The sequence below is a fragment of the Leucoraja erinacea genome, chromosome 28 (assembly GCF_028641065.1).
Source record: "Leucoraja erinacea ecotype New England chromosome 28, Leri_hhj_1, whole genome shotgun sequence".
In the NCBI taxonomy this organism is placed as follows: domain Eukaryota; kingdom Metazoa; phylum Chordata; class Chondrichthyes; order Rajiformes; family Rajidae; genus Leucoraja; species Leucoraja erinaceus.
Genome location: NC_073404.1, coordinates 30171181 through 30190535, shown reverse-complemented (window position 1 = coordinate 30190535; position 19355 = coordinate 30171181). Strand labels below are relative to the sequence as shown.

The 19355-nt window shown below is 43.2% G+C and overlaps 1 protein-coding gene across 1 annotated transcript in view; it reads left to right on the top strand.

The window, feature by feature from the left end:
* Window positions 1-17482, top strand: part of myo18ab (myosin XVIIIA b) — a 173495-nt gene extending 156013 nt beyond the window's left edge. The window contains exons 39-44 of the mRNA XM_055657428.1: window positions 4219-4356; window positions 7402-7587; window positions 9480-9619; window positions 13403-13510; window positions 14092-15464; window positions 17364-17482. Coding sequence (XP_055513403.1) covers window positions 4219-4356; window positions 7402-7587; window positions 9480-9619; window positions 13403-13510; window positions 14092-15463 — 1944 coding nt within the window. The 3' untranslated portion in view covers window position 15464; window positions 17364-17482. The remainder of the gene's footprint in view (window positions 1-4218; window positions 4357-7401; window positions 7588-9479; window positions 9620-13402; window positions 13511-14091; window positions 15465-17363) is intronic.
* Window positions 17483-19355: the final 1873 nt, after the last annotated feature.

Here is a 19355-nt window from a genome sequence, read left to right as displayed (position 1 = left end):
GATCAATGTGTTATACACATTGCTGAGTTTACATCAATCACCCACGTTGCACAGTATTGCTTTGCAGAGCTAGCTTTGTGTCAAGTATCTCTTTAGGCTTTGGAATACTGAAGGATTCACTTCTTAGACTTACACTTAGTTCCTCCCACACTGTTGAGTACATTGGGCAGCAAGCTTTCGCCACTCAGTTCGGTCATGTGCGACGTCTTCCACCCTCGATAGATTTGTGTCCCGGGCTTCCAAATCCTTCTGAGTTTTGGTCAGCCTCCTTTCCTTCTTCCGTCAGGTTGCCATGTCATTGTTATCTTAGGTGCGGGTTCTGGTGACATTCTGAGTACATGTCCTGCAGATTTCATCCCGCATACCTCCATGTCCTGGCTAAGAGACTTTCATTTCTACAGTCTCAAAATTAATTACCAACCAGAAACTTAATTTGATGTCGTTGATCAAACTAACTCCAAGAACAGGTCTGGGATTGGGTCATCTTGAACATGTGGCTCACTACTTATCCCACCAAACCCTTTGCACCAACTCTACAAGACACAAGACAAATCTTGAATGGAATTTTTCTATTGGATGAAAAGCTTAATGTCATGCAAGATAAAGCAATCGACTTGAGTAGCGCTTGATCCTTAAGATGCATTCCCTACACGGCCTGTGAACGGCTGTTGCAGAAGATAAAGACTGAAAGCTGGAGTAACTCAGCAGGTCAGGCAGCATCTCTGGGGACAAGGAATAGGCGACGTTTCAGGTCGAGACCCTTCTTCAGACTGAGAGTCAGGGGACAGGGAAACGAGAGATATAGACAGTGATATGGAGAGATATAGAACAAATGAATGAAAGATATGTAAAAAAGTAGCAATGATAAAGGAACCAGGCCATTGTCAGCTGTGGGCGAGGTGAGAACGAGTTACAGTGAAACTCACCAGTACAATGACTAGGGTGGGGGAGGGACGGAGAGAGAGGGAGTGCAGAGGGTTACTTGCAAAATCAATATTCATACCACTGTATAGACACAAAATGCTGGAGTAACTCAGCGGGGCAGACAGCATCTCTGGAGAGAAGAACGGGGGTTTCAGGTCGAGACCCATCTCTGGACTGACTTCACTGGAACGGGTGACGTATATATGTTTCAGGCCGCAGAATCGCACCTATCCCCCCCCCCCCCCCCCCCCCCCCTCTCCCTTCTGTTTTTGTTTTTCTGTTTCTTGTTTTTTGTACTAAATTGTATGTATGCACTGAGTACGAGCAGCTTTCAGTTTCACTGTACATGTATAGTGACAATAAATGGCATATCTATCTCTGCCTCCCCCTCTCCTCTGACTCTCAGTCTGAAGAAGGTTCTCGTCCCGAAACGTCACCCGTTCCTTCTCTCCAGAGATGCTGCCTGTCCCGCTGAGTTACTCTGGCATTTTGTGTCTATCTTCGATTTAACCCACCATCTGCAGTTCTTTCCTGCTTCATACCACTGGGTTGCAGTTTGTGTTGTCTACAAGATGTACTGCAATGAGTCGCCAAGGCCACTTAGCCAGTACTTTACCAACTCTGCAACCTATACCCCCAAGAAACACACAACAGTAAGCACATGGGACCATTACCATTTGCAAGGTTCCATTCCTATGTGGAAAAATGCTGCAGTCTTTCATTGCCACCAGATATCAATAGATGGGAAGTCTAACTGTCTGACCAGATTGATCAGTCTGACTGTCCCTGATTACCTCTGTTTGTTTTGTTGTCACCTTCTCCTAGCTAACAATGATCTATTCTACATTTTCTCTTTTGATGTCTTGTTTTCTCACCTTTCCCTTCCTTATCTCTGCTTCCCCCTTTCCCCTGACTCTGAAGAAGTGTCTCGATCCGAAACGTCACCCGTTCCTTCTCTCCAGAGATGCTGCCTGTTCCTGCTGAGTTACTCCAGCATTTTATGTCCGTTTTCACTCTGGGGAGACTTCAGTAGCTGTCAATGATGGGCTCCCTTTCTCACCAGCATCTTTACCCTTAAATGAATAAAAACATGTTTCCAAGCAATTAAACTAAATCGAGTGATTAAATATTTGATAGCGTCTGAACCAAAGTGTTTATTGTAACCAAATATTATATAGTGGTCAATCATTTGGATTTAATTACTCTCTGGATTATTAAGTTAATGTGGGTTGAACAATTTAGAAGTTGGAAGACATTTGGCCAGGTGCAATGATAGGATTGTCTCAGAGGGTTAAGGCTCAAACACAGGCAAATGGATCTAGCTCAGATGGGCACTTGGTCAGCATGGTTACAATGAAAGAATGGATCGACTGGGCTTGTATTCACTGGAATTTAGATGGATGAGACTGGATCTTATAGAAACATGTAAAATTCTTAAGGGATTGGACAGGCTAGATGCAGGAAATATGTTCCCCATGTTGGGGGAGTCCAGAACCAGAGGTCACAGTTTAAGAATGAGGGGTATTAAAACTCCATTGGAGCCAGATCCAACACTAATAATATTAGGAATGTCAGAGGGCTGCCCTAATCTAACGATATTTCAAAGACGTTTCCTTGACTACGGTTTAATAACTGTGGAAAAACGTATACTTAAATTCTGGAAGAAAGATAACAGTCCCCACAGTGATGATGTGGATTACGGAAATGACCGAGACACTACTGGAAAAAATAAAGCTTGCCTTGACTGGCAAACCAGATCAATTTTCAAAAATATGGTCTTTTATTGAATTTCTTCAACAACATAATGGTTGAACACAAACTCAAAACCGATGGTAGGGCTGGGTGAGTGGGCGTACAGAAAGAAGGGCAGTTGGATATATCTCTGCTTCTTTTTCACATTTTCTAGTTCAGTTTTTTTTCCCTTGTTTTTTTTTCTTCTTTTTTTCCCTTTTTCACTTTTTTTTCCCTATTTAGTGAATAGTTTATAAAATATTGAAACTGAAGCTGTACGAAAATTGTATAACTGCTATGTCGATTTTTTTTTGTACAATTGCTTCTAACAAAAATTAAAATATTTAAGAAAAAGAATAAGGGGTCGGCCATTTAGGACTGAGTTGAGGAAAAACATTTTCACCCAGGAAGTTGTGAATCTGTGGACTTCTCTGCCATAGAAGGCAGTGGAGGCCAATTCACTGGATGTTTTCAAGAGAGAGTTAGATATAGCTCTTAGGGCTAACGGAATCAAGGGATATGGGGAGAAAGCAGGAACGGGGTACTGATTTTGGATGATCAGCCATGATCATATTAAATGGCGGTGCTGGCCTCAAGGGCCGAATGATCTACTTCTCCACTTATTTTCTATGTTTCTATGGATGAGTTAGGTCGGAGGGCCTGTTTCCATAATGTATGACTATATGAAGCAAACATTTCTTCCACACATCTTGTAATTATAGCCCTCACTTGCATTTTAGAACATAGAGGAGTGGGGCACAGGAGCAAGCCTTTCAGCCCACAATGTCTTTGCTGAACATAGTGCCAAGATGAACTCATCTCATCTGCCTGTACATGATCTGTACATATCCTTCCTTCCTCTGTATATCCACGTGCCTATCTCTGAAACATCACTATCGTATCTGCCTCTCTCCCCACCCCAGGCAGCGTATTCCTGGCACCCACCATCCTCTGTGTTAAACAAAATTGCCCCGTGCAACTTTTTACTATTTTGCCCCTCTCATCTTAAAGATAGGCCCTCTGATCTTTGACCTTTCCCACGCTGGGGAAAAAGGGTGCGACTGTCTACCCTATCTATGCCTCTCATAGTTTCATCTATCAGCTCACCCCGTAACCTCCAGCATTCTCGAGAAAGCAATCCAAGTCTGTGCAGTCTCTCCCTGTCGCTAATACCCTCTAATCCAGGCATCATTCTCCTCAAAATTTATGATTAGACTTTGATGAAAAATCGATATAAATGTTCAAATGGGCTTAGTTTTTAACTTGGAGGTGAGATATTAAGGTTTCTGTAATTACATTTGCTCTTTCCGATGATATTAGTGGAGGAGGTACTGTCAGAATGAGAGCCTGACAGTGCAATATATCGCATCCTGTAGATGGGGAGGTGTAGCTGCAGCATGCCACTAGGTGAAGAGTGCATGTGGAGCCCCTTGTCAGGAACACTGATTTATTCAACTCTGTGGAATAAGAGAAATGACTTCCAGTTCCAGTCGCAGCATCGGTTTTCATCACACGTGACTTTATACATTCTCACGCTTGTCTTTTCTGTACAACTTGCTCTAGTTACAAGGATTGCAGAGTCAACTGGACTTTGCAGAACAATCCATGGTGGATAAGTCGTTGGTGAGCAGACAAGAAGCCAAAATTCGTGAACTGGAAACCAAACTGGAATTTGAGAAGACCCAGGTCAAACGTTTCGAGGTAAGTAATTACGGCAAATCTCACTCGAGAATCCTTTGGTATTCCACACCATTGAAAATACAAGCTTTTCAATGACGTTATACACCTCTATAAGATCACCCTCATCCTCCTGGGCTCCAAGCAATAGAGTCTTAGCCTGCTCATTGATCTTATACAAACATCACCCCTCATCTTGCGCTCCAAGATATAGAGTCCTAGCTTGCTCATTGATCTTATACACCTCTATAAGATCACCCCTCATCCTCCTGCGCTCCAAGCAATAGCGTCCTAGCCTGCTCGGTGCCCAGGTTAAATACAGATGATGCAGTCCAGTGAAGAGAGTATTTGGTTGTGATGGGGAGAGGAGATGGAGTGAGAAGCCGGTGATAATGAAGGGGATGTAAAGGAAGGAACTGCAGATATTGGTTTACACCGAAGATAGACACAAAATGCTGGAGTACCTCTGGAGAAAAGGAATGGGGGATGTTTCGGATCGGAACCCTTTTTCTGACCCGCTGAGTTACTCCAGCATTTCGTGACAGTCTTCGGTGTAAACTAGCATCTGCAGTTCCTTCCTACACAGCTTAATATTTAAGACTGAAGCAAAATGGTCATTGACAAAGAACATTGTCATCCAATACCTATCTATATTGAAAGTTGCCTTGAGACATCATAAATTATTTTACAATTTAAATTGAAATGGAAAAAAAAGCTACAAATAGAAATGACTTCAGCCAGAGGCCTGTTTCTGTGCTGTAAGACTCTATGACTTATCATCACATAACGTCATGTCACATTGATAGAAGAAGTGTGGAATTTCAGAGTTAGTGAAAAGATATTGTTCATTAAAGAGCAAATGGAACAGTTGTTCAAAGTCCTGTATTTCTGGCCTATGTTGAACACTGACGAGCTTGTCAAAGGTCAGGATGGAAGAACTTCAATGTTTATATGTTTAAGAAAGAACTGCAGATGCTGGAAAAATTGTAGACAGACAAAAATGCTGGAGAAACTCAGCGGGTGAGGCAGCATCTATGGAGCAAAGGAATAGGCGACGCCTCGGGTCGAGACCCATTCCTCTAGTTTACACGAGTTCATTAATCTTGATAAGTTTTGCTTATATTAATTTGGTGCAAATTAGGGGTGGCACGGTGGCGCAGCGGTAGAGTTACTGTCTCACTGCGCCAGAGACCAAGGTTCAATCCTGACTACGGGTGCTGTCTGTACGGAGTTTGTACGTTCTCCCCGTGACCTCGTGGCTTTTCTCCGGGTGCTCCGGTTTCCTCCCACACTCCAATGAAGTGCAGATTTATAGGTTAATTGACTTCGATAAAGATTGTAAATTGGCCTGTCCCACTTCGGCGACTCTTTAGGCGACTGCCAGGGACTAGTTTTAATGGAATTCACCTACGACACCTACGTCAACCTATAACAGCAAAGATTGTCGCCACTGTCGCCGAAAATGTTTCAACATGTTGAAAATTTTGCGGCAGTCACCCAAAAAATCACCTAAGTGGGACAGGCCCATTAGTGTGTGTAGGATACTGCTAGTGTGTGGGGATCGGTGGACTGAAGGGCCCCTTTCCTCGCTGTTTTTCTAAACTAAACTAAACTCAGCAAGTCATGGCTCCTTTAACCTTGATATGAAAGAAGACGATATTCAGAGAGCCCAGATGTCCCCTTGTATTTCCTTGGAGGAAATACATAGGTACAGAACTGTTTCTGATGATGATAAAAACTGAAAACACATCAATGAAGAAATGCTGTGTGTACGGAGTTTGCATGTTCTCCTTGTGACCGCGTGGGTTTCCTCTGGGCTCCCAAAGACGTGCGGGTTTGTAGGTTAGTTGTCTCTAGTGTGTAGGGTAGAAGCAGTGTACAGTTGATCATTGTCGGCACGGACTCAGTGGGCCACCAGGCCTGTTTCCACGCTGTATCTCTAAACTAAACTAAACTAAGATTGATTATGATCATGGACTTGAAAGAATAATTTAGCTTCTCTCTCCAGAGATGTTGCCTGATCTCCAGAGTATATCCAGCATTTTCAGTCATCAGTTGAGATATTCCGTTTATTTGGTATTTTATTCTTGTCCAATAAATGATTAATTGTGGAACTGATGCACAGGCTACAATTCTTCAGCACCATAAACTTAATTTTGCAATATATCCAAATAACTTCTATGCTAAATTCCATTAGTTGAGCAGTCATATGTTTTTGCGTTTTTGAATTGGAAGGAAAAAATTGAAATGTAACAATCCAATAAATATCTGTGATTGCGCACAATTTTACATCACTTTACCAATTGCAAATGCAATGAAGGAGAAGTTGCAAGTGTCAGCAGCTGTACCTGTCAGGTTTCCTACTTGCTGCTTTAATTTTTTATATTAGCGATATCAGGCGTATTTAATTGCCGAGTGTAGTGGGAGAATAATTTTCTCCTCTCTTCAGTTTAGTTTATTGTCACGTGTACCGAGCTACAGTGAAAAGCTTTCAGTCCAGTCAGCAGGAGGACAACAAATGATTACAATCGACCCATGTACGATGTATTGTAGTACATTTACAGCACAGTACAAGGGAGTAACGTTTAGTGCAGGGTAAAGCCCGCAAAGTCTGATCAAGGAAAGTCCGAAGTTCACCAATGAGTTAGATAGTAGTTCAGGACTGCTCCCTGGTTGTGGTAGGATGATTTAGTTGCCCGATAACAGCTGGGAAGACACTTGGCCTGAATCTTCCAGTTAAGCCCTACGTCAAGTGTGGTCATTCAGAATAGAGAGAGATGAAACGAATTACACAATCTGTATCACTAAACTAAACTAACATTTACATGTATAACGTCAAATTCAGATTTTCAACATATTAGTGTACAGGCATTTTATTTTTTGATTAAAGATTAGAACAATTACAATCTATTTTAGACATGCTCCTGTTGATAAACTGGATATATCAGCAAGTTTTGATCTTACACAGGATTTGAATTGTGGTGTGATGTTGTTTGTGTTCTAATCTGCATGAAGGTCCTGACCGCAATTCTGCAGACGATTTACGAGCATTTCACTCTTTGTACACAGAGCCTAGTTAGTCGTCTCAAGGAAAACCTGGAAAAACTGTCAGAGGAGAGAGATCAGAGATCGGCGGCTGAGAACCGTGAGAAGGAGCAAAACAAGCGCTTGCAACGGCAGCTGAGGGACGTAAAGGAGGAAATGGGGGAGCTCACCAAGAAGGAAGCAGAGGCCAGCCGCAAAAAGCACGAATTAGTAAGTCAACGTTGAGAACCTTCCGCGTGGCTCCAGCTCATTTTAATTTATTAACATGAATTCTGGAGAAAAATGTAAACACGTGTGTCTGTGCAGAAAAATAACAGTGGCAAGTGAAAGTCCGTAAGGTCTAGGAGCAGAATTATGCCATCAAGTCTACTCCGCCATTCAATCATGGCCGATCTATCTCTCCCTCCCAACCCCATTCTCCTGCCTTCTCCCCATAACCCCTGACACCCACACTGATCAAGAATCTGTCAATCTCCGCCTTACAAATATCCATTGACTAAGCGGAGGTGTTTAGCCAAACGATCGCCAAGAACCAAGCGCAGGCTCGCCGATCATTTCACTGAACAACTCCCCTCAGTCTGCCTAAACCTACCTGATCTCCCGGTTGTCCAAACACTTCAACTCCTCCTCCCATTCCCACACTGACCTTTCTGTGCTGGGCCTCCTCCACTGTCAGAGTGAGGCCCAGCACAAAATTGGAGGAACAGCACCTGTATGTCGCTTGGGCAGCTTACACCCCAGCGGTATGAACATCGACTTCTCTAACTTCAAGTAGCCCTTGCTTTCCCTCTCTCTCCATCCCCTCCCCCTTCCCAGTTCTCCGGCCAGTCTTACTGTTTCCGACTCCATTTTATCTCTGTACTGCCCACTCCCCTGGCATCAGTCTGAAGAAGGGTCTCGACCCGAAACGTCACCCATTCCTTCTCTCCAGAGATGCTGCCTGTCTCGCTGAGTTACTCCAGCATTCTGTGTCTATCTGGGAAGAAACGGTCCCTGAATCTTGAAGTGTGTGTTTTCACACTTCTGTACCTCTTGCCTGATGGGAAAGGGGGGAAGAGGGAGTGATGGGGGCAAGGCTGCTCCTTGATTATGCTGCTGGCCTTGCCGAGGCAATGTGAGGTATAAATGGAGTCAATGGAAGGGATGTTTGTTTGTGTGATAGTCTGGGCTGCGTCCACAATTTGCTGCAATTTCTTGCGGTCTTTGATGGAGCTGTTCCCATGTTTATGCACGCTCATAAGTCAAATAACTAAAAACTCATTAGTTTTGCATTTCAAAAAAATGTTCTACTAACTCCCAGATGATGAAGAGACTGAACAGTGTAGAAGATGTTTGCAGTTACTGAATTATGAAAAATGAACCATTGCAATTATATCTATTCAATAGATTGGTACATTTATTTCCTTGGGAACAGACATCAGCAGATTTGTTTAAAGAAAACATTTGCCAGCACTTTCACTCAGATTGATTTTTATTCCCAGATTTAATCTTGTAAATAAATGCTGCAGATGATAAGAGATGGGGTAAATACTTCATCCAACCGGTCGGTATTCTATCTGTAACCTCCAAGACGGTGTGATGCAGTGGTGATGGATCATACCCAGACTTGCTCATGTCCCATTTAAATACAATTGTGGCGCAGCGGTAGAGTTGCTGCCTTACTGTGCTTGCAGCGCCAGAGACGCGGGTTCAATCCCGACTACGGGTGCTGTAGGTACGGAGATGGTACGTTCTCCATGTGACTGCATGGGTTTTCTCCAAGATCCTCGGCCTCCTACCACACTCCAATGGCGTGCAGGTTTGTAGGTTAATTGGCTTGGGTTTGTATACTTGGTATAAGTGTAAATTGTCCCCAGTGTGTGTGGGCTTGTGTTAATGTGCGGGGATCGCTGGTTGGCCCGGACTCAGTGAGCCGATGGGCCTGTTTCAGTGCTGTATCACTAAACTAAAGATGCTCCTGATGATAAATACTGAGAATTCACAGCTAGTGTTTGTTTTGTTCCCAAAAATATCTTAACAATGTCAGCTCGAAGGGCCGAATGGCCTACTCCTGCACTTATTTTCTATTAATCACAAGGTTTTCTTTGGAAATGGATATTTAGGAAATGGATATCGAAAGTCTTGAAGCTGCAAATCAGAGTCTACAGTCTGACCTCAAACTCGCTTTTAAACGAATTGGAGATCTACAAGCAGCAATTGAGGATGAAATGGAAAGTGATGAAAATGATGACCTTATTAACAGGTACGCCGTGTGTGATGGGCACAATCGGAGTTTTGTTTTAAATTGTTTTTTCAAAAGGCCCAAGATGTGCAAACAGCCCAAAGGACATCAGCATCCCCCTGCAGAAACAAAGATTTGCAGATGCTGGTTTGTACCAAGGATAGGCACAAAGTACTGGAGTAACTCAGTGAGTTAGGCAGCATCTCAGGAGGAAAAGGATGGGTGACGTTTCGGGTCGGGACCCTTCCTCAGACTGAAGAGATGCTGCTTGATCCGCTGTGTTACTCCAGCACTTTATGGCTATTATTATCATCCTATTGACATGTTTAATGCGATTTTGGGAATCAACAGAAGACAAACTTTATCTGTCATGCTTGAAGCTGAACCTCTACACAGACAATCTGGAGCAACCTTCCAACTTGTGTTTCCAGTGGCATGAATGGACAGCATTATTGTGTAGTACTGATGCATGAAACGCAGGTCCCAAAGCAAAACATGCTGCAAATGCCCAGTAGGTCAGTCAGCCTCTGTGGAAAGAAAACAGACTTGATGTTTCGGATCAGAGTTCTTTCATTCTGGAATTTGCTTTCAAATGAATAAATTGAAATGACTAATTAGGTTGCAGTAAAATATATAGGACATGTGCCAGGCAAATCGAGGTGAGCAAAAATGTAATTGGCTAGTTTGAAAATGTTTAAATTAATTTACTATCAAATAGGTTGAATAAGTTTGATAGGTTGAATAAGTTAGGTCTTTATTCTCTGGAGCGCAGAAGGTTAAGGGGGGACTTGATAGAGGTCTTTAAAATGATGAGAGGGATAGACAGAGTTGATGTGGACAAGCTTTTCCCTTTGAGAATGAGCTTCCAGTGGAAAGTGGTGGAGGCAGGTTCATTGGTATCATTTAAAAATGAATTGGATAGGCATATGGATGAGAAGGGAATGGAGGGTTATGGTATGAGTGCAGGCAGGTGGGACTAAGGGGAAAAAAATTTGTTCGGCACGGACTTGTAGGGCCGAGATGGCCTGTTTCCGTGCTGTAATTGTTATATGGTTATATGACAAAGCACATCAATCAAAACATCTTTATTTGCATTATTTAGAGTTTTTAATTTCAGCTATTATTCATAGTTCATGCTCTCTTTATTTTTATTATTGTTGATTTTGTACATATTCTTACGCACATTCTCAACCATGCTCAATTCTCCCCAGACTGCTGTATATATATTTTTGGGGGGGTTTTTGTGTTCACTTTTATTTTATTTGCAGTTTGCAAGATATGGTGACAAAGTATCAAAGGAGAAAGAATAAAACGTGAGAACCATGTCAGAATGCCTTTCCACGTGCACCCAGATCTAACCTTCAGCATGCCCGTCAAATATCCATCTGCATGGCAGTAGATTCAAAGAGGGAGCATGCAAGTGTGTGTCAGCCACACTAACACCATCGTATGAAATCCCTGCTTTTTCAAATAAAGAGTGCCTTATTGACTAATTTAACTAAAGCTTGCAATGGCATAATTGTGATAACAAGGAACTGCTGAAGATAGACACAACAATCTGGAGTAACTCAGCGGGTCAGGCAGCATCTGTGGAGAAAATGGATAGGTGACGTTTCACAGAGTGCTGGAGTAACTCAGCGGGTCAGGCAGCATCTGTGGAGAAAATGGATAGGTGACGTTTCACAGAGCGCTGGAGTAACTCCGCGGGTCAGGCAGCATCTGTGGAGAACATGGATAGGTGACGTTTCACAGAGTGCTGGACCATAACTCAGCGGGTCAGGCAGCATCTGTGGAGAACATGGATAGGTGATGTTTCACAGAGTGCTGGAGAAACTCAGCGGGTCAGGCAGCATCTGTGGTGAACATGGATAGGTGACGTTTCACAGAGTGCTGGAGAAACTCAGCGGGTCAGGCAGCATCTGTGGAGAACATGGATAGGTGGGGTGGGAAGGAACATTGGAAACGAGGAGAGACAGGAGCGAGCATGGTCGGTAATTGGTGAGCACAGGCATGGAGGTTATTTGATAATAATCAATATTATATTTAGTCATAATATTTTTATAATCTTTGATAATGATAATAATAATAAAAGTTATAACTGTAAATTAAATGATAATATTTAACAGTAATAAATAATCCAAATTCCTTTCAGAAATTTCCAGTATAATTATAAGATTATTACCCCTGGAATATTTTTGGCAGTCTCATTTAAAAATTGGAAAAAGTTCACTAAACCAAAGAGCTCTCCATATTTTTGGCACTCAAACATGAAAGTCCCCCAGAAATCAACTCTTTCTTGCGTGCCTGTTTAAAAATGGATTGGCCAAGCGGAGCGGTGCAGAAGGTTGAACACTGCTATTTCATCTCTTCAAACCTTTGATCAAACCCTGCCAGCATTAATGTGATGGCTTGAGTTTCCTCTCAAATCTCTTCATCGTCCCCAGTGGAATAACAATTAGGCCCCTTCAATCAATGTCTTAGTGGGCACGGTGGCACAGCGGTAGAGTTGCTGTCTTACTGCGCTCCCAGCGCCAGAGACCCGGGTTTCAACACGATTCTACGGGCGCTGTCTGTATGGTGTTTGTACTTTCTCCCCGTGACCCGCGTGGGTTTTCTCCAATATCTTCCGTTGATGGTGAAATAACTGAGGTATGCCACCTTGCTCAAAACCAAGGTATTATCCAACGTTTTTTTAATAAAGGGGAAATAAATAATCTTTACATTTGAATTGAAGTTTGAAGTGGAGGAGCAGATGGGTGCAACCGCAGTTGTTACCTGTGACTGAAACGCAACAGTTCTGTTTAGTTTATCGCCACATGTCAGGTCAGGTCAGGTCAGGTCGGGGGGAGTTCCCCCCGCCAGGGGTACCATGTAATCCCGTGCTACCTGCTCCATGGTCGGATAGTCGGCGACTAAACCCTCCCCCACCTGGTTTGCCAGGTGAGGAGGGGGCTGTGGACCCCCAGCAGGACCAAAAACAAGACCTGTCAAAGGGCGGATGAGCTCCTAGCGAGCCAACGGCAGTCCACACTTCAGTAGAAGTTGCGATCACTGTCGTACATGGCATTGTAAGGCAGCGCGCCCGTTGATGTTTGCAACCACGATGATGATGATGATGTACCGAGGTACAGTGAAAAGCTTTGTTGTTGCGTGCTATCCAGTCAGCGGTAAGACAATACAAGATTTAAATCGAGCCGTTTACAGTGTAAAGATACATGATAAGGGAATAATGTTCAGTGCAAGGTAAAGCCAGCAAAGTCCGATCAAGGATAGTCATCAAACAGGTAGATAGCACTGCTCTCTGGTTGTGGTAGGATGGTTCAGTTGCCTGACAACAGCTGGGAAGAAACTGTCTCTGAATCTGGAGGTGTGCGTTTTCACACTTCTGTACCTTTTGCCCGATGGGAGAGGGGAGAAGAGGGAGTGGCCAGGGATGAGACTGGTCCTTGATGATGCTGCTGGCCTTGCAGAGGCAGCGTGAGGTATAAATGGAGCCAATAGAAGGGAGGTTGGGTTTGTGTGATGGTCTGGGCTGCGTCCACAATTCTCTGCAATTCCTTGCGGTCTTGGACGGAGCTGTTCCCAAACTGAGCTGTGATGCATCCTGATAAAAAATAGTTAATGTGTGTGAAATAATATATAGCTAATTACTAAAACTATAAGCAGCTGGAATGTTAACACATAATATATTTATTGAATTGATTCTTCTTGCTACTATATGAGTTACTGCACGCTTTGAAAAGATCATTATTCTTTAATCGAGAAATTCATCAATATATCTTTTCAATCCATGTGTTGGAACAGTGAATGTGATTCAGACACAGACTCTGAAGTTGAAAAGCGTGTGGATGGTGTCAAATCCTGGCTATCAAAGAGCAAGGGCTCGGATGATGGAAGCCTAAAGAGCTCAAGGTTAGCCTGAAATTCTGAATTATTCAACGCATTTTCTACATGCTGCCTCAAATCTGAAATATCCAGACTGGAATTCTAACCAAAGTTACCTTAAATGAAGAAGATAAATATCAAAGGTAGACAAAAATGCTGGAGAAACTCAGCGGCTGAGGCAGCATCTACGGAGCGAAGGAAAAAGGCGACGTTTCGGGTCGAGTCGAGACCGAAGGGTCTCCTTTGCTCCATAGATGCTGCTGCGCCCGCTGAGTTTCTCCAGCATTTTTATCTACCTTTGATTTTCCAGCATCTGCAGTTCCTTCTTAAAGATAAATATCAATGTTATTTTGCATTAATAAATACATAACTAAGATGACCTCTCAATTTTTTCTCTGGGAACTAAAATCAAACTTATGCCATAGATATATTTCTTGTTACCCAATTTGAGCCATTACATGTACCGACTTCAAAAGCTATTTTTGAGTGTTTATCCTTTATTTTCTCCTTTAACTGTCCATTACTGTTGCCTTCATTTATTTGTTCTGCTTTAAAACTCATTTACCTTGGTTCTCTCTCCCTTTGTTTCCCCACTGTCTTGTAATCAGATTTTCTGTTAGCTTAGACTTGAAAGAGGGGAAGGAAGGGAAGGAATTAAAGGAAGGGAAAGAAGTGCAGGACTTTAGACCTGCGTCGGTGATGAGTTCCCTCAGCTATCGTAAACGGGGGAACATGAAGGATTCTCTCGGTGGCAAGAGCAACACTGACTCTCTCCTGTCAACGCTGAGTAAGGAGCGGTCCTTGTCACCGGAGAGATCGTTTCGAAAGCCAAAGAAAACCACCAGTGCCGACAACTTGAACGACACCACCAGTTCACGGAAAAGATTCCAGGCAGCAGACGAGCTGGACGATGGAGGGTCTGTTATTTCTCAGGCGTATTCGGAGGCCACGAGTCGAGCAAGGAAGGGGCTGGACAGGAGATGGGCCTTGGCCAGTCCTGACTTTGACAAAGCTTCCACCGTGTCGGTTCCCATCAGCCGAGCTTCCGCAAGGCGAGCTCTGGAAGCCGACGACGATGCGAAATCCTCGGTGAGCTTTGCCCTAACCAGCCCCACAGCCGGCGTGAGGAGAAGCCTCTCTCGGCTCGACGACAACCGCGCTGACACGTTCAGTCCAACCAGCCCCTTGCTCAGCCGTCGATTAGAGTTGGGCCTACAGAGCCCCACCCTCAGCCGCACGGACACAAGACTGTCCATTTCGAGGAGTAGATTGGGTGAATTGGAAGACGACGATGCCGCTGTGAGCGTGGCGCTGAGCGATCGGTCGTTCTCCAGTCAACACTCTGGCGGGAGAAGTTTCAGTGTTCCTCCAAGACTGCGCTCATCTGTCTCGGACGAAGCCCTCCCTGACGGCACGGACATCAAGCCTGTCGGTCACAGGAACTACCTGGATCCAGATTTAGAGGCTGCCATTAAAGAAGTTCTGGATTACAAACCAATCACGTTCAAAAGAAAAAGCCTGGACCCAGACGAGGAGGACGATGGAGAAACAAGCAAACAACTGAGCAGTCTTCGCAGATCGTCCTCCTCAGTGGACGTAAGTAAGAAGAACAAAGGCAAGAAGCGCAGGAGTTCCGATTCCGAATCTTCCACGTCGGGGGAGGAGGAGCAGCGAAAGAAAGGCTCCAGGAAACGCTCAAAAAAGTCCAAGAAGAAATCCAAAAAGAAGGAGAGCGACTCGGACTCGTCGGAGTCCTCCAGCTCCTCCTCTTCCGGCTCCACCGTCTCGTATCGAAGCATCAACAGCGTCAAACGAGGCACAAAGAAGAGAGAACCTCACTCACCGGATGACGGCGGTAAAGAAGACAAGGCGGACGGAAATTCCGGGGGGAAGAAAACGAAGAAGACCGATAAGAAGAGGATGAAGCAAGTGGACAGTGTGATGATGAAGTACTTGTACCGGCCAGAGAGCGACGAGTGAAGTAGGTTCGCATCTGTGTGCAAAATGGACAAAGCATGACCACATTCTAATTCACTTACCCTAACTCTGACTAATGCTGAACAATAATGCTGGAGAAACTCAGCGGGTGAGGCAGCATCCATGGAGCGAAGGAAAAAGGTGACGTTTTGGGTCGGCCCGACCTATTCCTTCGCTCCATAGACGCTGCCTCACCTGCTGAGTTTCTCCAGCATTTTTGACTACCTTCGATTGTTCCAGCATCTGCAGTTCCTCCTTAATCAATGCTGAACAATAAATAGGTTTAGGCAGATGGAAATGTGTTCTGTGGCATTATAGACGTGCCACAGGACAGACCGCGTTGCACCGTTGGTTAGGATGACGTCGGATTCAAGGGATGAAAGTCGCCTGTTTTTTAGATATCGTGAAGGTCCCGGGTTAAACGTGTGGAGATGGTGATTACTGAATAGTGAAAGGCCTGGATATAGTAAACGTGGATAGGATGTTTCCACTAATGGGAGAGTCTAGGACCAGAGGCCGTAGCCTCATAATAGAACCATTTAGAAAGGAGGTGACGAGGATTAGTCAGAAAGTGGTGAATCTGTGGAATTATTTGCAAAGACAGTGGTGGAGGCCAAAGCAATGGATATTTTTCAGGTGAAGGTTGACAGATTCTTGATTAGTACGGGTGTCAGGGGTTATGGGACGAAGGCAGCAGAATGGGGTTGAGTGGGAGAGATAGATCAGCCATTATTGAATGGCGGAGTAGACCTGATGGGCCGAATGGTCTAATTCTGCTCCTATTTCTGCACCAGAGGTCTGACTTTAATAAGACGACATTTGACAATTGTAGACACTACAGAATGACTAATGTGTAAAAGGAGTAAAATACCGTCCCAGCATAGAAGCAGGTGATCTACTGAGGTAGATGCAGAATAGAGGAAGCTATAAGTTACAGTGCGATGCTGTGTAGAAGGAATCTTCATTTGTCCTTTTAGTGAGTGTCAGGTTATGTTCATAAGTCATAAGGTCACAAGTGATAGGAGCAGAATTAGGCCATTCGGCCCATCGAGTCTACTCTGCCACTCAATTATGGCTGATCTATCTCTCCCTCCTAACCCCATTCTCCTGCCTTCTCCCCATAACCCACCCGGTACACCTGTACTAATCAAGAACCTATCTAACTATCTCTGCCTTAAAAATATCCATTGACTTGACCTGCAAGGAATCTGTTGCAATGAATACCACAGGTTCACCACCCTCTGGCTAAAGAGATTCCTCCTCGTCTCCTTCCTAAAGGAATGTTCTTTAATTCTGGGCCTATGACCTCTAGTCCTAGACTTTCCCGAAGGGCCTGTTTCGTTTCCGCGCTGTATTTCTAAACTCTGAACTACCCTCTGCTTCCTCCCACTATCAGTTCACATTTGTATCCAGTTAACAACTTGCTCACCCTGAATCTCAAAGCTTGTATATTTCCTGCATCTCTTCAAGTTGCTGGTTTCACCTAACTTACTACTTTGTGGCATGTTTTAAACAAGTGAAGTGAAAGTGTGTTTTGACATTAATAAAGTAACATCCAATGGTCTGGAAAATCTGTTGGATGGGAGCCATTAAAGTCCCAATGGTGCTGGGTTATCGGAGTTTTGTGTGTGTACATGTACACATATTTGTGCCACATCTATAGTTTAAACATATGCTTGCTGTAATTTGAATGTACACTTTAGGACAAAGAATGTGCCCAGGAAGTCTAACCACAGCAAAGTCTAACCCCAGATTGTGGTGGTAATGTTTGCAACTTATTAATCCTTTGGAACTGAAATAATTTGTACTGATGCTGCATGGATAAATATTGCATGAACTGTTTTTACTTTTCTGGAGTGACCAAGTGTATAATAAAACTTCCCATCCCCCACCTGTTACACAGCCCTCCCCTGTACCGCCAGCACATCACGGTCGTGGACTCTGAGGATGATGCGGACGGCACGGAAGACAATCTCAAATCCAGGTTGACAACAAGACGACTGCTGAGCAACAGTGATATTGACAGCAAAACTGTGGAGTCAAACGCATAGCGATGATGATTGCTCTCTGACAACAAGTTCACACACGGCAAATGTGGAGGAAGGAACTGCAGGTGCTGGTTTACACCGAAGATAGACACAAAACGCTGGAGTAACTCAGCGGGGCAGGCGGCATCTCCAGAGAGAAGGAGTGGGTGATGTTTCGGGAATATGAAACGTCACCCATTCCTTCTCTCCGGAGATGCCGCCTGTCCCGCTGAGTTACTCCAGTGTTTTGTGTCTGTGTTCTGTACAGCGACTGAGATTGGAATACTCCAGTGTTAAACCACAATAATGACAAGAATTAAAACAGGGTGAATGAAGTATGAGTATAATCTCGCTAACAAGTTTGCATGATTTTTATAGATTGCGGTTACTTGAAATTTAAATTGGATCGGGATTTCTTCCAAGTGTGGATACTGCTGCCGTCATTGGAATCTTCTAGAACCTTGAGAATCATTTTTGTCCTCTATTGCTTTGGCTAGATTTCCATACAATTGTCTGCTTTCAAAGTCCGATTTAAACTTCTCATCTCTGGTTGGAATTAGGGTGCCACAGAGGTTTACATGTAATTATTCTTACCTAAGCCAAAGATTACTTTCTTTCTTATCGAGCTGTGATAAACTGGAAACACAAACTCAAATAATAGCGACACAAAACATCCCCTTATTTGGCTTCAAACTTTGGTTTTCTTTGAGGTGTGTGTGTGTGCATATGTTAATAGTTTTTGGATGGGAAGACATTTTGTTTGGATCATTTGTTGATGTCATTTCTTACACATTCTGTTTATGATTTGAAACTTTAAACAAGTGTGTGATGCAGTTGAGACCATTGCCTCTTGCAGTACACAATGATGCACATACAAGTCATAACTAGTTGTATGTTTAATCTTCATTCATTAAGGTATTTTTCCGGAAGATCAAGTAATTAGAAAGATGGGGCACTGGGGAAGTTAGATGCCTTCTAAAAGTATTTGTTGGCTTCTAATAATGTATAGTTTTACCTCATTATCTTGCTTGCTTATACATCGGGAAAATAGTGCACAATAGTCGAAATGTAATAAATGACCATCTTTTGATCTCAATTAAATGAATGTATAATTTGGATCAAATGTGATGTGCCGTCTTCAAATGATGGCGTGGAAGGAAAATAATGTTATAAATTCTTAAATGACCATGCCCTGCTATTCACTTCAAAAGCTGGTAAATCAAACCATTTTATTTGCTCATCATGAATTTTAGGTATATTGTATATATAAAATCACTCCTTTGTGGTATTTTTCTGTTTATCAATCCATCGGGATCTAGGTTGGAGCTTTGATACATTGTATGAAACAATACTACCTTTATATATTAACGGTTGTCATAAATTTGCATGGATTGTCTAGATTACTAAGACACTTGTGTATAAAGCCAACTGCAAATTGTACTTCTCTTGAATGGTCTGTGGCTCCGTATGCCGTAAGTATTGGGTATAAAAATCTTATCTAACTGTGCACTTTTCAAGAATGCAGTCGATGTACATCTTTAGTTAGTACAGATAATAGCAAGCAGATTGCAGTGCTGCAAGGTTTATTAATACTTGTACTGAAATGTTATTAAACGGTACCATGTGATTCACTTAATCTAAATGTGGCACTGATGTACAAAATCCTGTCATACAATTTCCAAGCTGAATTGTTATGATAACAAGAATTCACGAGTTCTCTCTTCAAAGGTTCCTCTTACGGTTTAAAGGAAACAGATTCACCAGAGGAACAAATGTGTAAGATGAAGATCAATTTAAATTGCTTCAAAAGACAGCAAACATCAGGAAACGATATTGTCCTTGATTGTGTATTTTTTTGACTATTTATG